Below are 16311 nucleotides of genomic sequence, written 5' to 3' on the forward strand. Positions count from 1 at the left end.
AATTGGCAGAACAATACCCCAGCACGTGCGTTTAAAAACTTTGTACATTTCTGAGCCGTCCTTTGCAAAACAACAACGTGAAATCACCAAAATTTGCGTCGTCTGCGAAGCGAAACCGTGGCGGCAAATTATTTTGATTTACATTTGTAACTCAACGCTACTTGTATGCGTTATGTTGAGTTTGAGGTCTGGCGCCCTATGAGACGGTAAACACGTGGAGCCATTTTCGAAATTCTAACTAAAAGTAGAAACTCATTTTTTAAACGACGTCTTCCGTGGCGTTGCCGTCCTGACTGCTTAAAGTCCCTAATATCTCGCTGGTTCAACAAACACTTAGGACTGTATCTGCCGTTTTCTCCACTTTATTGCAGTCATACTTTCGTTCATCACAACCGTTCTAATCATTCTTTGTTTTATCGTTATCACACGTAAACGCCTTAGATACGTACATCCGACCGCAAACCTAACCTGTCAAACATTCATCATTGTTTCTTTTCTTTTCTTGCTTTTTTTTTTTTTTTTTTTTTTTTTTTTTTTTGACAACAATATTGACTTTATTTTGAAATTGCAGAAAAAAGGCCTTTGTAGCCCGCAGTTGGCAAAGCTATTCTAGGCGGGCTACCTAAACTGACACTGTATAGGCTCTCTCTCACACACTCACACACATATACACACACACACACTCATACACAGACACACACAACAATTAAATAAATACATAAACGAGTAAAAATAAGTAATAACTAATAATAGTGATAATTATGTTAAATGTTCTAACTGAGCCAGTCATACAATTCAAAAGATTTTTAACAGGTCAAGGAGAAAGCTGGTCAGTTGAAATACAAATATAAGCTAGAAAGGTCAAGGTAGCGCAAGTCAACATTCATCTCCTCAATTTCAAGAATTTTCAAAAGCAGGTGAGTTAGCTTACGTTTAAAAGGTGCTTTCCTTAGCTTACGAAAATCAGGGGGGATGCCATTCCATATTTTCGCACCAACTCTGGAAAAGGAAAGCAACTGATGATTTTTTCTTGCCTGTTTTATATAGAAGCTTCTAGCTACTGAGAGACGAGTAGAGTAGGAATGATTTTCTTCGTGATCCAAGACTTGTGCACGACACTTATTTCCTTAGCGTTAACTGTTTTACCTTGTTTCGACATTAAAATGAGCGAATATAATCTGATTACAATCTTTAACTAGTAGTTTCAATGTGAAAGTGAGTGCTGGCGTCAGAGGGATAATTTCAAAACACTCACATATCAGTTCATTTGCTAAAGAACAAAAGAATGTTCCAAGTTCACCTAAATCTCCAAATTTTGATAAAGTTGCTGTGAATTTGGCATACCATCACCGTTTTTAGCATGAGGGTCAAAAGTATAAAATGAACCCTTTGATTCACTTAAAATAATCAGTGACATTTTTAGAAGTAATAATTGCCTGCTTGTAAGTTGTGCATGGAAGTATTCATCAAAGCTGAACAAAAGGAAAGGCGAGGATAAAGGTGTCATTCGCATTCATCAACCCTTGTCGGCGCTCCGCTATGCTGTAAATATCACAATCAAGTTTTTGTCCTTCAAAACTCGCCAACGGCCTTTCGGCAAGACCACCACATTTTGAGGAATGTTCAACGTCATTGAGCAAACGACAACTTAGTGTTGTGCTCGAGAAGTTTCCTTTTGACTCAAAGGTTGAAAAACACACGGGGGGGGGTACTCGACATATTCCTGGGTGGGGAGGAGCGGCGCGACCCCTCATAGCCTGGCCCTGTTTAAGACAAATATCGCTGATTTTCCTACCCTGGTTAAGACAGAATTCCGATTTTTGATACCCTGTTTAAGACATTTAATGTACCTGGTATCAATGCCAAAATCAACGGAATTAAAAATTAATTAAAATTAGAGCTTGTAAAAATTTTGCTGTTTATCTTGCAAGAAAATATATCCTGTTTAAGACAAAAATTGATAAATCGATACCCTGGTTAAGATAAAAAATGATAAATTCGATACCCTGTTTAAGACAAAAATCTCGAAAAACATACCCTGGCTGACCGCACGTCCCCAGTAAGCCCTTATAAGGGAGTACCCCCCGGGGAAAAACAATTGGACTCGACGGTCGAATGGGTGCTCTCCACGGATGAAATCGACTCAGAATTTGCATCAAACCCTAATTGATATCTTCTTTTATCACAATAGAGGCTATTCTTATTCAATGACCTGTAAATGAGTTGTAGGCTATTCTGCAGTTTAGCCCAGTCATTTGAGTTTGCAGTTGAATGGTTAGCTAACGGGCGATCCACATTTTGTTGAATGGATAGCTTCAACGAGTTATTCATATTTTGAATCTATGATTGCAAGCTTTTCTTTCGCCTCAATGGGCAAATGTAACTCGATGGTCGAATTATTTACCTCAACTCGAAATCGATCGATATTTCCACGTGCATTTTACGTGATGTCATCACAAGTATCCCGGATATAAAAAACGCAATCGAATGCGCATGTCTCCTATCTTACATCCGACAAATTTTGGCTCTTTCTTGCTATTGTAAAGAATAGGCTGCTGCCTCGCTAGGCCGGCTCGCCAGCAATTACCACTAGTGATTCGTGACAGGAAGCAAAAGACTGCAACTGCTATTCGCCATGGATATGGTGATTGAACACGCAATACACGTTTCTGCACCCAAGCGCACTAAAATTACCAGAAAACGTGCTTGAACCTTTCTAAAAAAAAAAAAAAACCGTGGGAAACGATACTTACGCTTGTCGCGACACTCCCATCGGGAATTATCAGGATGAATTTCGTGATATAATTGCGCATTTCCGATGTATAAATCATTACGCTAATCAGCCTCACTGTGTGCAGTCGAGAAACTTGAATTTTAAGGTAGGTATCTAACAAGACTAACCACCATATAGATGAATGTCTGCGATAAGTGTTCGTTGTGAGCGCAAATGGCACCTTTATTGACAGGACAAGAAAGATCGCTACAGTTGTCGCTTTCTTATCGATGTCCCTTGTAAGTTCCATTTTATACAGTCACAACAGAAAAGAGAAAGCAAATACCTTAACCAAATACTGAGAAGATCGCTCATCGCGGAAAACAAAAACATTTTCCGACCTTTTCGCACAAAAAGAAATACCTCTCAAAGTCTAACCTAAAGTAGAGGCAAAGGGTTGCATTGAAGACCATTTAATAAGTTTTAAGACTAAGGAAAGTACATATACTGTGGAACTTTTCAAAAGCCTTCCGCTGCGAATATCCCTGCGTCATCACTTTGGATTTCTTCCAACATAAAGTTCACCACACCTTGTGGTATATTTTGGAAGACGCCAAGGAGAAATTAAGATACAACGTCCTATATATTGAGAAGAAAATGCAAAGGATAAGCCTTTATCTGCTGTCGATTAACGAGTTGTATTCCTGAATATAGGTAATGTTGAAGTTTATGTACTAAATTCTGTTTGGAAACAGTTTCCGCTTCAATTCTTTCATTCGTTGTAGATTGTTCCATTCTGAATGAGTAATCAACACTTGTAGTAATATTAAATTAACTTCATCGTTCGTTTACAACTACCGTACAATGCTTCCGCAAATTCGGATTTGCCTTTTCATAAATTCCTTTTGGGAGCCCAAGGTTAAAAATTTTCAGTTTTCATGCTATGATTCTTCAACAACTAGTAGCAGTTTTTTTTTTTTTTTTTTTAAATATGCATTAGTAAATGGTCAGACAAATAATTTCGTCTCGTCCGTCTCGTCTCCATCTCTAAATGTAAATATGGGGGTTTTCAGTGAAACGTGATCGGCTGTTTTTAATTACCGTGACTCGTGATTGTAAAAAGTTAAAAGCCGTGAACTGTGAATAATATGCCAGTCGGGATACGTGAAACAAAGAAACTATTTTCCGTTATCCGTGATTATTGAAAAGAAAACGCATTTTTCTCCATGAAAAATTCAAGTGACTTGCCAAAAATATAAAATCTCTTGACCAAGCCTGTTCGGTCAAGATGGCCGGATTGGTCAGCGTTTTATTGTTTTGAGATCTGTCAATTTGATGGGAAAAGTACATCAGTATGAAGGTTTGTAGCCAGTGCTTTTCGGCCTACATCTCAAGCCAAAAAAAATCAACCAATGATTAAAATCAGCAAGCGAGCCCGCAATAGGCCATGAATTTTGGTCAGAGGATTCTCGTGTGCAATAGTTGTCGCTTTAACATCTCAATGTGGATGCACAAGCGCAGTTAAACTATTGCGGGGAGGCTTATTACATTTGGGACAAAATGTTATTATATTTAGGACTTTATTACATTTAGGAAAGTTATTACATTTAGGACTTTAATAACCTTTCTGAGTGTTCATTATGGAATAACTTGGTATAATTTTGATCCAGCAAATATTCGTAGATCAATGGAGTTCGTGGCTTGAGGTCGTGAAACTTCCAAATTTTCGTGGCCTCCTTCCAAGAATATTAAAATTTGAGAAGTTTTCAAGTGGTTAGACCATGAATTATAATCGAAACAACTCATAAGTTAAAATCAGCCTAGTTACACGATCACTCAACACTCAAAAAATTCAAATTATGTAAATATTTTTTTTGTGAGCGTACACAGCAGAAAAGGTAAACACCACTCTACCCTGGCCCCCTACTGAATAGATGCTGTTATCGTTTTGCTACCTAGGAGGTCAAGGTAAATAGAAATCATGGTCGGCGACATTGCATTCAAAAGGGATAAGTCAAAGGGTAGGATACTCCTTATCCTATTTGCTGCAATCGCTGTCATCGCTTTGATCGTTGGAATCGTTTTAATTGTTCTTGCAATTAAAAAGAAGGGGGACAATGAGGATTCGTCGACATCCAAACCAACGTCGTCGTCGTCATCATCAACCTTCTGTGACTACTCTGGAGAGGCCAAGCGGATTCGTCTGGATGAGATCATTTTGCGCGCCAAGAAGACGTACTATGAGAAACATCCTTTCTTGCTGCCACAAGACCCCGATGCCTCTCGAGAGGAAATCAAGAAGAAGTACACAGCCTACAATCCAACGCCAAATTACATAAAAAGCGTCACTGATGCAGCGTGGAGCCTCTACGAAACGGTCAAGGAAATAAAAGTGGACTCTAAAAAGCTCAAGCCTCGCGAAAGGAAAGCACTATCACAGCTCAAACATTTTTTAAAGACCATGTTCGGTCAGCCTTTTGACATGAATTTCTACGCCGGAGACTGGATGATGGGTCCAACATTCTATTGCCACCCGAGGCAACAAGTCATCTGCAACTTGGGTGCGCATTTGCAAGGATTGCTGAAAAGTTTAAAGCCAGAAAACTTGAAGGATATAGAGCTTATAGAAGAGAAGCTGAAAACTCACAAGAAAGGAATTTTGACTTACATAGAAAATCTGAAAATGGGAAAGTCGCACGGTATGGTTTACAGTCAAGATGCTTGTAAAGCGGGAAAGAATGCACTCAGAAATAGGTTCCTCCAGATCTCATTGAAAAACGAAACAGGTTTGTTTTTTATTTTTTTATTCATAATAGGGTAGGGGAATATTCTTTCTTAAATACTAAATATTTTCAGGTGCCTTGATTTTATACTTCAGCGTAGTTTCTGTTTCGTTTCGTTTTTCCAAAGATCACACTTATGGTCAAAATGATATGACAGACTTGAGTAAATACTTTTCTGTTTCTTTTCATTTTGCCAAAGATCGCACTTACGGTCAAAATGACATGAAAGGCTTCAATAAATACTTTTGGTCCTTTTTTAGCAACAGCCCCGAGGTGAAACTCAAAACTTAGATTTGTTTCAACCACTAATGATAAGAAATTTAATTTGGTTGTATTTTCCGCCGATAAAGAACACTGTTTACATGATACGACAGAAGTTTCTTCATATTTCTCATTGTTTGCTGTAATGGCTATAATAATTAGTTATGCCATCGATAAACGCATCAGAATGTATGTAACTTTAATGCCACCACAAAAGCAGGAAAACAACATGCCCTCGCTCTTGGGTATAATTGAACATAATTTTGTAAGACGCATGCACAAATGAGTTCCCCTTAACCGAAAGAGTCGAAACTATAACATAATATTAGGATCAAGCAATCAGTCAACAAAGAAAACATAACTTGGTTGCACCGTTTATCTCTCAGCTCCCTATCTGACACTATCTAAACAAAAAAAAAGCAATTTATCTCCCACAACGCACTCTAAAGAGTGTGCTTGTGTTGCATATCTTTAAATCGTCAAGTCTAAAAAAACAGGATTGCTGTTATCCAGCCTAGATGTGAAAGGAACGCAATTTCGGACTCCGTTGTTTAGACCGAAGTAATTTTTAATGACAGGATACCTTTAGAAAAAAACTATCGCACAAGTTCGCTTGTTATTCCGCGTTTATTGTTGCGTACGTAGTCACCGCTTAGGTTACTTAATTAAAAGTAATCAAATGTATTTCGTGAAACGTTTTAAGTAAGTGATGTCTTACGCAATTTAAAAAGGCGTAATCGTGACTAAAAGGTCTAACGCCTTTTTTGGTTATAGGAAAACATCGACCTGGTTTCTTTCGCTAAAAGATACAACTGGACCAAATTTTAGTCCTTCGTTAATTAGCTTAAATTGTGGGGCCGCAAACGATGACATCATCGATATCCTTTGATTCTAAGCTCAGACATTTACTGGGGGGAGGGGGCAAGGAGGATTTTTGAGGATTACGTGGTTTTTAGGGGGGGGGAGCAAATGAGAGTTCAATCTTCTACAACGGAGTATAAAGAAGGAACTAAAGAATATTGGGATGGGGGGATGGGTGGTGGTCATAAAAATATTGGAAAGCCTTATGGGAGGATTGGGTAATTTTAATCGTGATAGAACCAAAATTCTCACACTCCACCAGGGTAAAAAATAATGACCGCATCGTAAGCAGAAACTATTCAATGAACACTGCATATTTAAACGGACCATTGCACATATTCATTGAAACCCTAGGCCTCTCGAGAGTCTGAAACCAAAACCAATAGTACTAGAATGGGAGATGAAGCAAAAACAGTCACCCTGCTTGAAGCGCGAAAAACGAAGCTGACAATGAAGAAGCGATTGGTTTTAGCTTTCCATCTGCCGAGAAACGCGCAAATTTTGCCGACTATAATTTAGAGCGAGTTAAAATAAAAACAATGCAGCTTCGGATGTTTGTTGACACTCGTTGAATTCGTACAGCTTTTTTTATTCCATTTTTTCAACCTTAATTTCCAGGTGTGTTATATGAGAAATACGTTACTCAAGCTCTTCGCGAGAATTATTACGACAAGCTCACGGACGAAATGAAAACCCAGTGGAGGGGTAACCATCAGAGAATGACGGTAAATGACTCCGTCAGTCAATACCTTGTGGAGTACATTGGGAAGCCAATGACTAAGCTATTGAGGTAAAGCAATGGAGTTTAAAATGGTCACATTATTTTTATTTATCTTTCCTTTGACGAATCCAGACAACCAAACCTTTTGTTGCGTAAAACTGGTACTAAAAATGTCTAGTTGGTTTTCAAGATGTGGTAATCCTTTGTAAGCATATAAGTGTACCAAACTAAGCAACATAACAGTATAAATAAAGCTATGTTGGAAGAAGAAAAAAATGTGGTGCTGCGTGGGTGAGGATATTACAAGAAATAATTTGGATATATCAACAAAGTTGAAATGGTAAATTGGCCACCGCAAAGATTACAAAAGCTGACGTTTAGAGCGTTAGCCCTTCGTCGGAGCGAATAGAGGAATGGTGGGTTGTGTGTGCTTTTAAAGGCAGAAAATGGAGCTACGTTATTGGTGGGAACATGGCAACGAGAAAAACAAGAATAAATTGGTGGAATGAAAAGCGTTCGTTGAGACCTGTGTGATTTAGACAGCCGGTTTGAAAGATGAGCTTTTGTTCAAGAGTTTTACGGCTTACCGTGCCACCTAAGTGTAAGGAAAGACCGCAGTTTACCATATGTTGCTTAGAATGATTAGGTAAATTAAAATGTCTAGCGACTGGTTTCGATGTGTCCTTGTCATTCCTTTCCACATCGCGAAGGTATTCTCGGAATTGGTCACCTAGTCCTCTGCCTGTTTCGCCGATGTATATCTTTTTGCAATAAGTGCAAGTTATGCAATAGATTACATTGGCGGAGATGCACGTGAAGTGATCGGTGATCTTAATGGATCGTTTGGGTGCCGATATTTTATCAGTGTTGTGAATGAAAGGAAACGTTTTGCATCGTGCACGAGCGCATTTAAAAGTGCCTGGTTGGTCATTAGTCTGAAAAGAACTTCTGACCAGAAAATTGCCTATGTTTTTGTCGTGTTTGAATGAAATGAGCGGAGGCTGCGAAAAGATAGTGCTTGTCTCTGGATCGTTTTGAAGTAGTTTAAAGTTTTTAAGAATGATGGATTTAACTGAGTGGTTGTGAGGGTGAAACGTGAGAGTGAATGGAATGCGGTCGGAATCTTCCTTTTGTGACATTTCTAGTGCTGAATGTCGATCAATAAGTTGGGCGCGGTGGTAACCCGCTTGAACGACAGAAACAGGGTAACCACGTTTATCGAAAAACTGGCACCTGAAATTGACTCTGATTTGTGGTGGAAATCAGAGTCGTCACTACAAACGACGAAGTCTTAGAAACTGAGAAAAAGGAATGGAATTCTTAATCATTTCAACTTTGTTGATATATCCAAATTATTTCGTTACCCCCACCCACGCAGCCCCAAACAGTTTCTTTAGAAATTATCAGCCTTTATTCATATTACAAGAAAGTTCGTTTTTATCAACTGAGTTGATAAAGTATGTAACTGGCCACTGTAATGAGTTTTTTAAAGCTAGCAAAACTGTCAACGATGGCCAAGTCACATTTATTTAAGGACTGAGTAGATGAGAACAAATTATCTTGACGTAACAGTCTCCCAGAAACATTCTCAGTAATAGCTTTATGAGCCTGTAACCCAAAAGAAAACCAGTGAACCTAATTTTTCAGTTTTGAATTCTAATCGGCACTATACGAGGTGAGATGGGGTGGCTTTTATGGACACTTTTTAATGTTACAGATCAAGCTTTATGGTTTCTGGAGCATGCTTTTCCTTTATGTACAAATTACTGTCTTGTAGGTATCTTGAGTACGAACATTACCGCTACTGCGTTCCAAGTAACGTGTCCAGCGGTTTGGCCTCTCTACCTTTAGCTTACGTTTGGTACGATGGAAAGGAAAATACATCTTGGCGAACAAAACCAGAACTATCGGACGGTGTCAAGCTGAACGGTTCCAAAGCCTACGCTAAGATCTTACCATATTTCACGACCAATGATATGACACCGATGGATGTGCACAGACTGGGATGGGAGCAGTTAAATAAGCTGTACCCCTTGGTATGTATTTCGCAGACTTGAAATCAATTTATCGATGAATAGGACTCTTTTGGAGGGTTCTTTGAGAGCTTTTCATACTTTGTTTAGAATTGTCATAGGATAAATGGCTTCGATTCATTCATTGATCGAATTGATCTGCCCAGTTCCCAGCAAGACTTTCCTTCTCTTAATACAGAGTTTCACGATAGGTGATTCGCAAATATATATTTTGAGTGAGTGCGTGATTTCGAATGATAGAAATACAGAATAACGTTACACACCTAACCGCCACCCGGTTAGCTCAATTGGTTAGAGCGCTGGACTGTTGTGCGGGAGGTCGAGGTCGATGGTTCGAGCCCCGGCCGGACCAACACTAAAGGTCTTAAAATAACTGAGGAGAACGCACTACCTTTCTATAATATCAAGAAATGGATAGACATTCTAGTCTTCTCGAATAAGGACGAATAAACCGTAGGTCCCGTCTCCTGCATCTACTAATTAGCTAATTTGGTTAGGCAGGGGACGTTAAAAAACTCACTCACGAGATTACTGTGATGTGGTCTGGCCTGTTTACTGGGATTGGGGGGAGGGGGCATCTTCAAATAAGTTTCCTTCGATTGTTTGTAAACTGCTGATGCAGTCCGGTCAAAGTCCCCCGAAAAGTGTTGTGATGCGCATTTGATCATATTCACATGTTAATTTGCGCAATATAAATATTAAGTTATTATTATTATTATTATTATTATTATTATTACACCTTCATTGCAGTGAGACTAAATATCCTATAACTAATGCACAGTTCGGTTTTGCGAGTGGTAGCGGAATTTGCTTCCTTCCTTAATTTTTTTTCTGCTGTTAACTTATCTTTTTTTGAACATAAGCGATCCGAAAACTGGCCAAAGTTAAAGCCTTAAATAATGCTTGCGACACGATGTATGTGAGTGGTTAGTAAAGAAGTAAGGATTTTGCAATAAGTCGGTATTGATAGAGCGTCCTAAAAGAACTTTTGTTTACTTTCTCGCTGATTCAGCCTCACTGGTTCTACACTACCTGTGTGTCGGGAGACGCGGGGACCTGGGGTTGGTGCACTGGACTCCCGGTCGATAGGTCTGGGTTGTAGAATACACCCTTGAGTATAAATGGGTACCCGTGAATTGTCGGGTAAGCCTGATCTATTGTTTGGGAGTTACCCATCCAGGGGGGAAGTAAAGATACTCCTGGTCACTTCGTGCTGAGGAAACCGAGATTGACTCCATCTGAATGGGCACTTGGCTCAACTACAGACTTTCACCTACATTTTTTACCTACATAGGCTGTGGAAGCCGCTAAAAGAGCAACTGGGGAACAAAACGAAACTACAGCTATAAAGAAATTCAAGGAAAAGTTAAACTCTTCCGAAGAGTACTTCAATGATGAAACCTTTCCTGCAAACGAATCTAATGACGATGCGCACGAAAAATGCAGCAATATTGAGGGTGCAAAGAAATATTGTCCAACCAGATGGGAAGCCCTTGAAAAATGGTTTACGGAGGCCAGATCGGTATGAACTGATTCGTACTTTTTCATTTGTTTGCAGCCAATGTTGAAGTTAAGTTTGATTATTTCTAGTAAATTAAGCTTAGGCTTCGAACGAAAGGGCTAGTACGCTGGTGATTTTCGCTGGTAAAAGCAGGAAGTTTAATGAAATGTAAAGGAAATAACCATCAAATAAGGAACAACGTTGTACAATCGGTCTAAAATTATAAACTGATTGGTTATCTTTTATTCTTAGCCATAATTCCTTGTTTTTAAATTTTCCTTTCTATCAACTTTATCATTTCAATTCTCTGACAATTGTCTCTGATATTGATTTTAGTCACTGGAATAAAATCCCATTTGCTTTGATATCACCATAGGTCTCTCATTCGAGGCAATTTACTCGTTCTTACCTTTAGGCCTGACTGGTTCTGAATGAAATTATGTCTTTTTTTCTGATTGTTCTTTATGATTACCTTTTTGAACATGATCATTCTCTTGTTTAATTAGGTTATGAGTATGCTATACCCCAAAATTACCGACATGTTTTACTTCGCTGGGGACAAACACTCGACACCCAACTGTCCCATAGAACTGAGACCAGACCTGAATCCTTCCAGCGGCATACAGAGCTACGACGGAAGTGATACAATGTGCACCGAGCCTGCCCATTACAACATTCCTTTCTTCCTGGATAGACTGGGGCCAAGGTTTTCTGAGTGGAGTGTTAATGCTCACGAGGCTCGTCCAGGTCACCATATCCAGGTGAAAATTTCATATTTAACGTTTGTTGTTGCCTTATCTAAGCCATGCCTTTGTAACCAAATTAACTTACAATGTGACACTATTGGAGAGTTGGGAGGGCACAGAAAAAGGAAGGGAAAGTCGCAACTTTCCGAACACGAGATTTGTTAAAACAGGGGTATATTGGTAATTAGGTACCATTTTTTTTTGGCTTTACCAAAAATCACAACTTCGTTCCCAGGGCCTTTTCCCTTAGTTGGAGGTGGAGTTGGGGGTGGGGCGGGAAAAGGCCCCCTTTTCCCGCCCCACCCCTAGCTAAGGGGAAAGGCCCTGGGAACGAGGTTGCAAAAATCGGTATGCGTTTTTAAACGCTCTGACTATTTTTAACTCTTATGAGACGGCTTGGTTCGAAAGTCTAACATCAAAATGTAGGAACGGTGTTTTCGCTGTGACCTGAATTCGATTCCCGAGTCATTTGAGGTAATGTTCGATCTCGTCTGCTCCAAAAGTTTTTTCTCCGAACTATCCTACTTATCTCCCTTCCCACAATCTAATACTTCAAGATGCAATTTGAAGAGTGGAAACAGTTTAAGAAAAGCTACCTCGCTGATGTGCCACAGCTAAAGCTAATTTTTAGAAAGTCGAGTTGTTTTGTTTATTTTTGAAATTCCTGCAATTCGACTTTCCTCTGGACAATTCTTCTTATCTCAGATATCACCTATAATGTTTGCTGTTGTAGATCCAAGGGAGTAGAGAGCACTTTAAGGACACCTGTGGAGGTCCAATTGGTTGGTTAAGCTCGAAGACATATTACACGGCGTTTTTAGAAGGATGGGCTCTTTATTGCGAGAATCCATTAATATCAGACGAAACTGATGTTTACGATGGAAGACCATTAAAAAAGTACGGCATGCTGAAATGGCAGGTGAGCAATAATGATATTAAATTAAGAAAAGAATAAAATGGTAAAGTTGAGATGGCATACCGATAAGAGCGCTTGTCTCCCATCACAGTACCCTGGATTCGAGTTCCTTCTCGTTCCTTCTCGTTTTAGCCTCTAAGGGATTTTTTCTCACATATTGCTCCTAGCAAATAAAAAATCCAAAAGATGAAAAGTAGCTTCTCAAAGGTGTCGATACTAACGTATCTGCGTTTTCAGATATGGCGAGCAGTGCGAATGATTGTAGACACAGGGCTCCATTACACAGGAATGAAAAGAGATGAAGCTATCAAGTTATTCGTCGATAAGGCCTGGGATGACTCTGACTTCACCCGTAAAGAGGTAAGAAGAGTATCAATGTCTCTAAGGTAAAAGTATGTGGTATAGTGTATACTACTCTCCATTGAGCTAACCGCCTCCCGGTTGGCTCAATGGATAGAACGCTGGACTGTTGTGCGGGATGTCGAGGGTTCGAGCCCCGGCCGGACCAGCACTCAAGGTCTTAAAATAATTGAGAAGAATTTGCTGCCTTTCTATAACATCAAGAAATGGTTTAGATATTCTAGTCTTCACGGATAGGGACGAATAAATGGAGGTCCCGTCTCCTGCAGGGTTAGGGGTAGGAGACGTTAATTTCCCAAGCACGAGATTACTGTGTGATGGATGTCCTCCCCTGGGGTGGGTTGGGTGGGTTTATTAGAGGGCCATGTGTTAGAAAACTCTTTACTGGGTTAATCATGTGTCTACCCTCTCGAAATAAAGAACATTCTATTGTATTGTATTGTATTGTATACTCTTGAAATTTCCCTCTGCTGGCTCTTGTATTCTCTATTCTGTTTCTCCAAAGTTCTTTGTAATGTATTCAGGGTCTGATGCTATCCCGTGATGCTTAGAAATAAACAGGAGATCTCAGTTGAGTCCTTTCAGATCGGCGTTATTAGCAGCCAAGGTGAACTGAGATTCGGGTGTGGTCTGGAATCTTCATAATTTTCCTCACTGTAGTCAGAGACACCAAGACGTCCCATGACTAAGCGAATGCGCGGAAAATTCACTTCGAACACTGGCCAGGGACATTGCATTGTTGTTTTTGTGTAAAACACTTGAACTGTACATTCTCTTCACCAACCCAAGAGTGTGAAACAGATTTAGACACTTATTAAAGAAACTGTCTGCCACACACGTTGTGGTCGTCATCCAGTAAATATTTTGATATGCTATTGCAAAAAATGCGTTACTAGACTTTCATGACCTTATTTCTTCTATGTAACAGGTAACTCGTTATCAGAGCTGGCCAGGCCAGTCCACCGCGTATATGGTTGGCAGGATAGCCCTTGTGAAAAACAGAAATTATGCGGAAAATGCTTTGGGTGAAAAATTCAATCTCAAAGACTTCCACTACCAGGTGAATGACAAAATAAAAATAATTTGATTTATGATTTATGATTTCTCCTCTTTGAGTGAAGGAGAGAAAAAAGTATCTTCAATTGACTCATTTTCCTAGTTGGTTGTGGCAGCAAAATGCGTTTCTTTTTTTCGTCTGATAATTTGATTTTCTCTTATCGTTTTGTGTTTAGTTAAAATTGTCTAAACTTACTTCTCAGGTATTGAGCCAAGGTTCTTCACCGCTCGCCTTTCTTCAAGAACACATCGAAAATTATGCCGAATGCGTCAACGAGCCCAAGAGGGAAGGCTGTTCCGAAATCCTGAACCCGCCCAAAAGAGGAAAACCGAAGAGTAACGATGAAAAGTCTGCGAAGAATTTGCAGTCCTTCGAGGCCTACAGGCATTATGCTTGAAAAGAAAAATATTCTAAGGCGTACCACACTGCAATAAAAAGACTGGACGGAAAAAAAACCAAACAAAAAAAAATATATATCGACCTAATAACCAAGCAGTTGTTGCCATATTTTTTTTTATTTCGCTTCCTCGATGTACTACCCCAATAAGTTTTGCTGCATCAATAATCATCGTTGTCACTGTTATTTTTCATTACTGTCGATATATCTTCATTCTTCACAGAAGCATGATGTGTCAGTCACTGATTTAATCTACGCCAAAAAATACGATCGTGTGGTTTGTAGGGACTCTCCGCTTAAAGAAGGAAACAAATAAAACAAATAACAACTACAATAATTTCTTATGTCGATCACTAAAGTGGTATTAAAGCTCTTTAATTTTTCTTCTCATAAAATTCCTCAAAGAGGATTCATAGTCTTTCCTCTTTGATTCTTTTCGTTATTCCTTGTGCTGCAAAGCGCGTGCGCGCGCTTCAACTTACTGAGCGCACGCTTAGAAAACGTCTTGATTGTTATGTCACTTACAACAAGCAGAAGAAAACTTCGCTTGCGTTCCGACTAGAACAGTTGCTGAGCTACAAACAAAGAGCGGAGTTTGCAAGTAAAAAGGACTCGAAATGGCTTCAGTTGCTAGCAAAAGTTTTGTGACAAGAGTACGTTATCCAACCGATGAGAAGGAAAGCGCGATCGAAAAAGTGCGAAGACAATTCTATGAACTTGAAAAACGATGCGACAAGTACTTTGATGATTTGGACAATGTTGAAGATCTGTGCAAGCAGGCAAAGGAGGATATGAAAAGATTCCAGTTGAAAGCCAAGGCAGAAAAAGAGATTGCGAAGAGTGATGCACACATACACGCCAGGCTGTTCTCAGCTCTAACAGACATGAATGAAAAGATGAAGAAAGCGAAGGGAGAAGATTTGAAACCAGCAAAACAGAAAATGCCTGAAGCTGCGCGAACGACCTTACTATCTACAACAGGAGGTCAAGCTCGTCGATATATCAAGATTGGATGCGCTTTTTTCTTAGACGCTGTTGCAGCGTACGGACTGTTTAAAGTAACACAGCCATACTTCTTCTGAAACGTGAACAGCCTGCAAAAGATCTTCTTCCTGTTCAATTACCATCTTATTTCAATGCAAGGAAATGTTATAAGGGACTTGAAACTTTAGTTGTTTTGTTTTCTGTCTGATTGTTTGTGAAGAAAAATATGGATCTCTTGGTGAGTTACCTGACATGATAGAGACTTTGCGTGATCAAAAGTAACTTCTTGACAGAAAAACTGTTGCTTGAATAGTTAAGCTACAAGGAGCGGAATAAATATTATCAAACAAGTAAGGAAAGTTAAAGAAAACTAGTCCAAAGTCCCTAGAAATTTTTTCCTCTCAGATATGCACTGATTAGCGGCTCAGATTTCCGCCTCGATCGCATAAACACATTGAAAGTGCGCTGTTCGAAATATTCGTCATGCTTTTTAAGACTGACCCCTTGTCCCGGATATTCCGAGTTCGCTGAGTTTTAGGCCACGCCTGAAAAGCCATCTAGTTTGCCTCTTGCCGGTTCCCACATGTAACTTTGTTATGTCTCATCTAAATTTCGTTCAGTTTATCAATTTTTTTTAAGTTTCCGACTAGCAACACTTACGAGGATAAATAAAACAGTGTGATAACAGGTTACTTAAGTCAACTGCCAGTAATAGAAGGCTCATTTTGATATTGTGCGAGGATCCTCATTAGCACGTGGATAATCTTGGCCTACACAGCAGACCTCAACTATTTAAGGCCCAACAGCGAGAAACAGGCCGCTCTTTTCTCTATTTCAGTTCACTACAACTGGAGTGCAACAGGTCTATGGCGCCATTTGCGCTGTACCCGAAGAAAGAAGGGAGGCCGGGTGACAAGTTATTGGTGGAACAAGATAAATAGCCGATCCTGTAACGAGAACTTTGTTAAAGAGAAGCAG

General features: G+C 39.5%; 2 protein-coding genes across 2 annotated transcripts; both read left to right on the plus strand.

Annotated features, from left to right (window-relative positions):
• Positions 1-2740: 2740 nt before the first annotated feature.
• LOC111321726 (uncharacterized) lies at positions 2741-14499 on the plus strand. Its single transcript, XM_022924690.2, has 10 exons — positions 2741-2879; positions 4673-5499; positions 7237-7408; positions 9117-9375; positions 10667-10894; positions 11380-11634; positions 12353-12538; positions 12773-12895; positions 13824-13955; positions 14155-14499. Exons 2-10 carry the CDS (start codon positions 4695-4697, stop codon positions 14347-14349), a joined length of 2355 nt encoding a protein of 784 aa, XP_022780425.2. The 5' UTR covers positions 2741-2879; positions 4673-4694; the 3' UTR covers positions 14350-14499.
• A 334-nt stretch (positions 14500-14833) lies between these two features.
• LOC148732049 (uncharacterized) lies at positions 14834-15584 on the plus strand. The gene has a single exon (XM_088758187.1). The coding sequence runs from the start codon at positions 14967-14969 to the stop codon at positions 15429-15431; it is 465 nt and encodes a 154-aa protein (XP_088614313.1). The 5' UTR covers positions 14834-14966; the 3' UTR covers positions 15432-15584.
• The last annotated feature ends 727 nt before the right edge of the window (positions 15585-16311 follow it).

This window comes from Stylophora pistillata, chromosome 4 (genome assembly GCF_964205215.1).
Source record: "Stylophora pistillata chromosome 4, jaStyPist1.2, whole genome shotgun sequence".
Taxonomy (NCBI): domain Eukaryota; kingdom Metazoa; phylum Cnidaria; class Anthozoa; order Scleractinia; family Pocilloporidae; genus Stylophora; species Stylophora pistillata.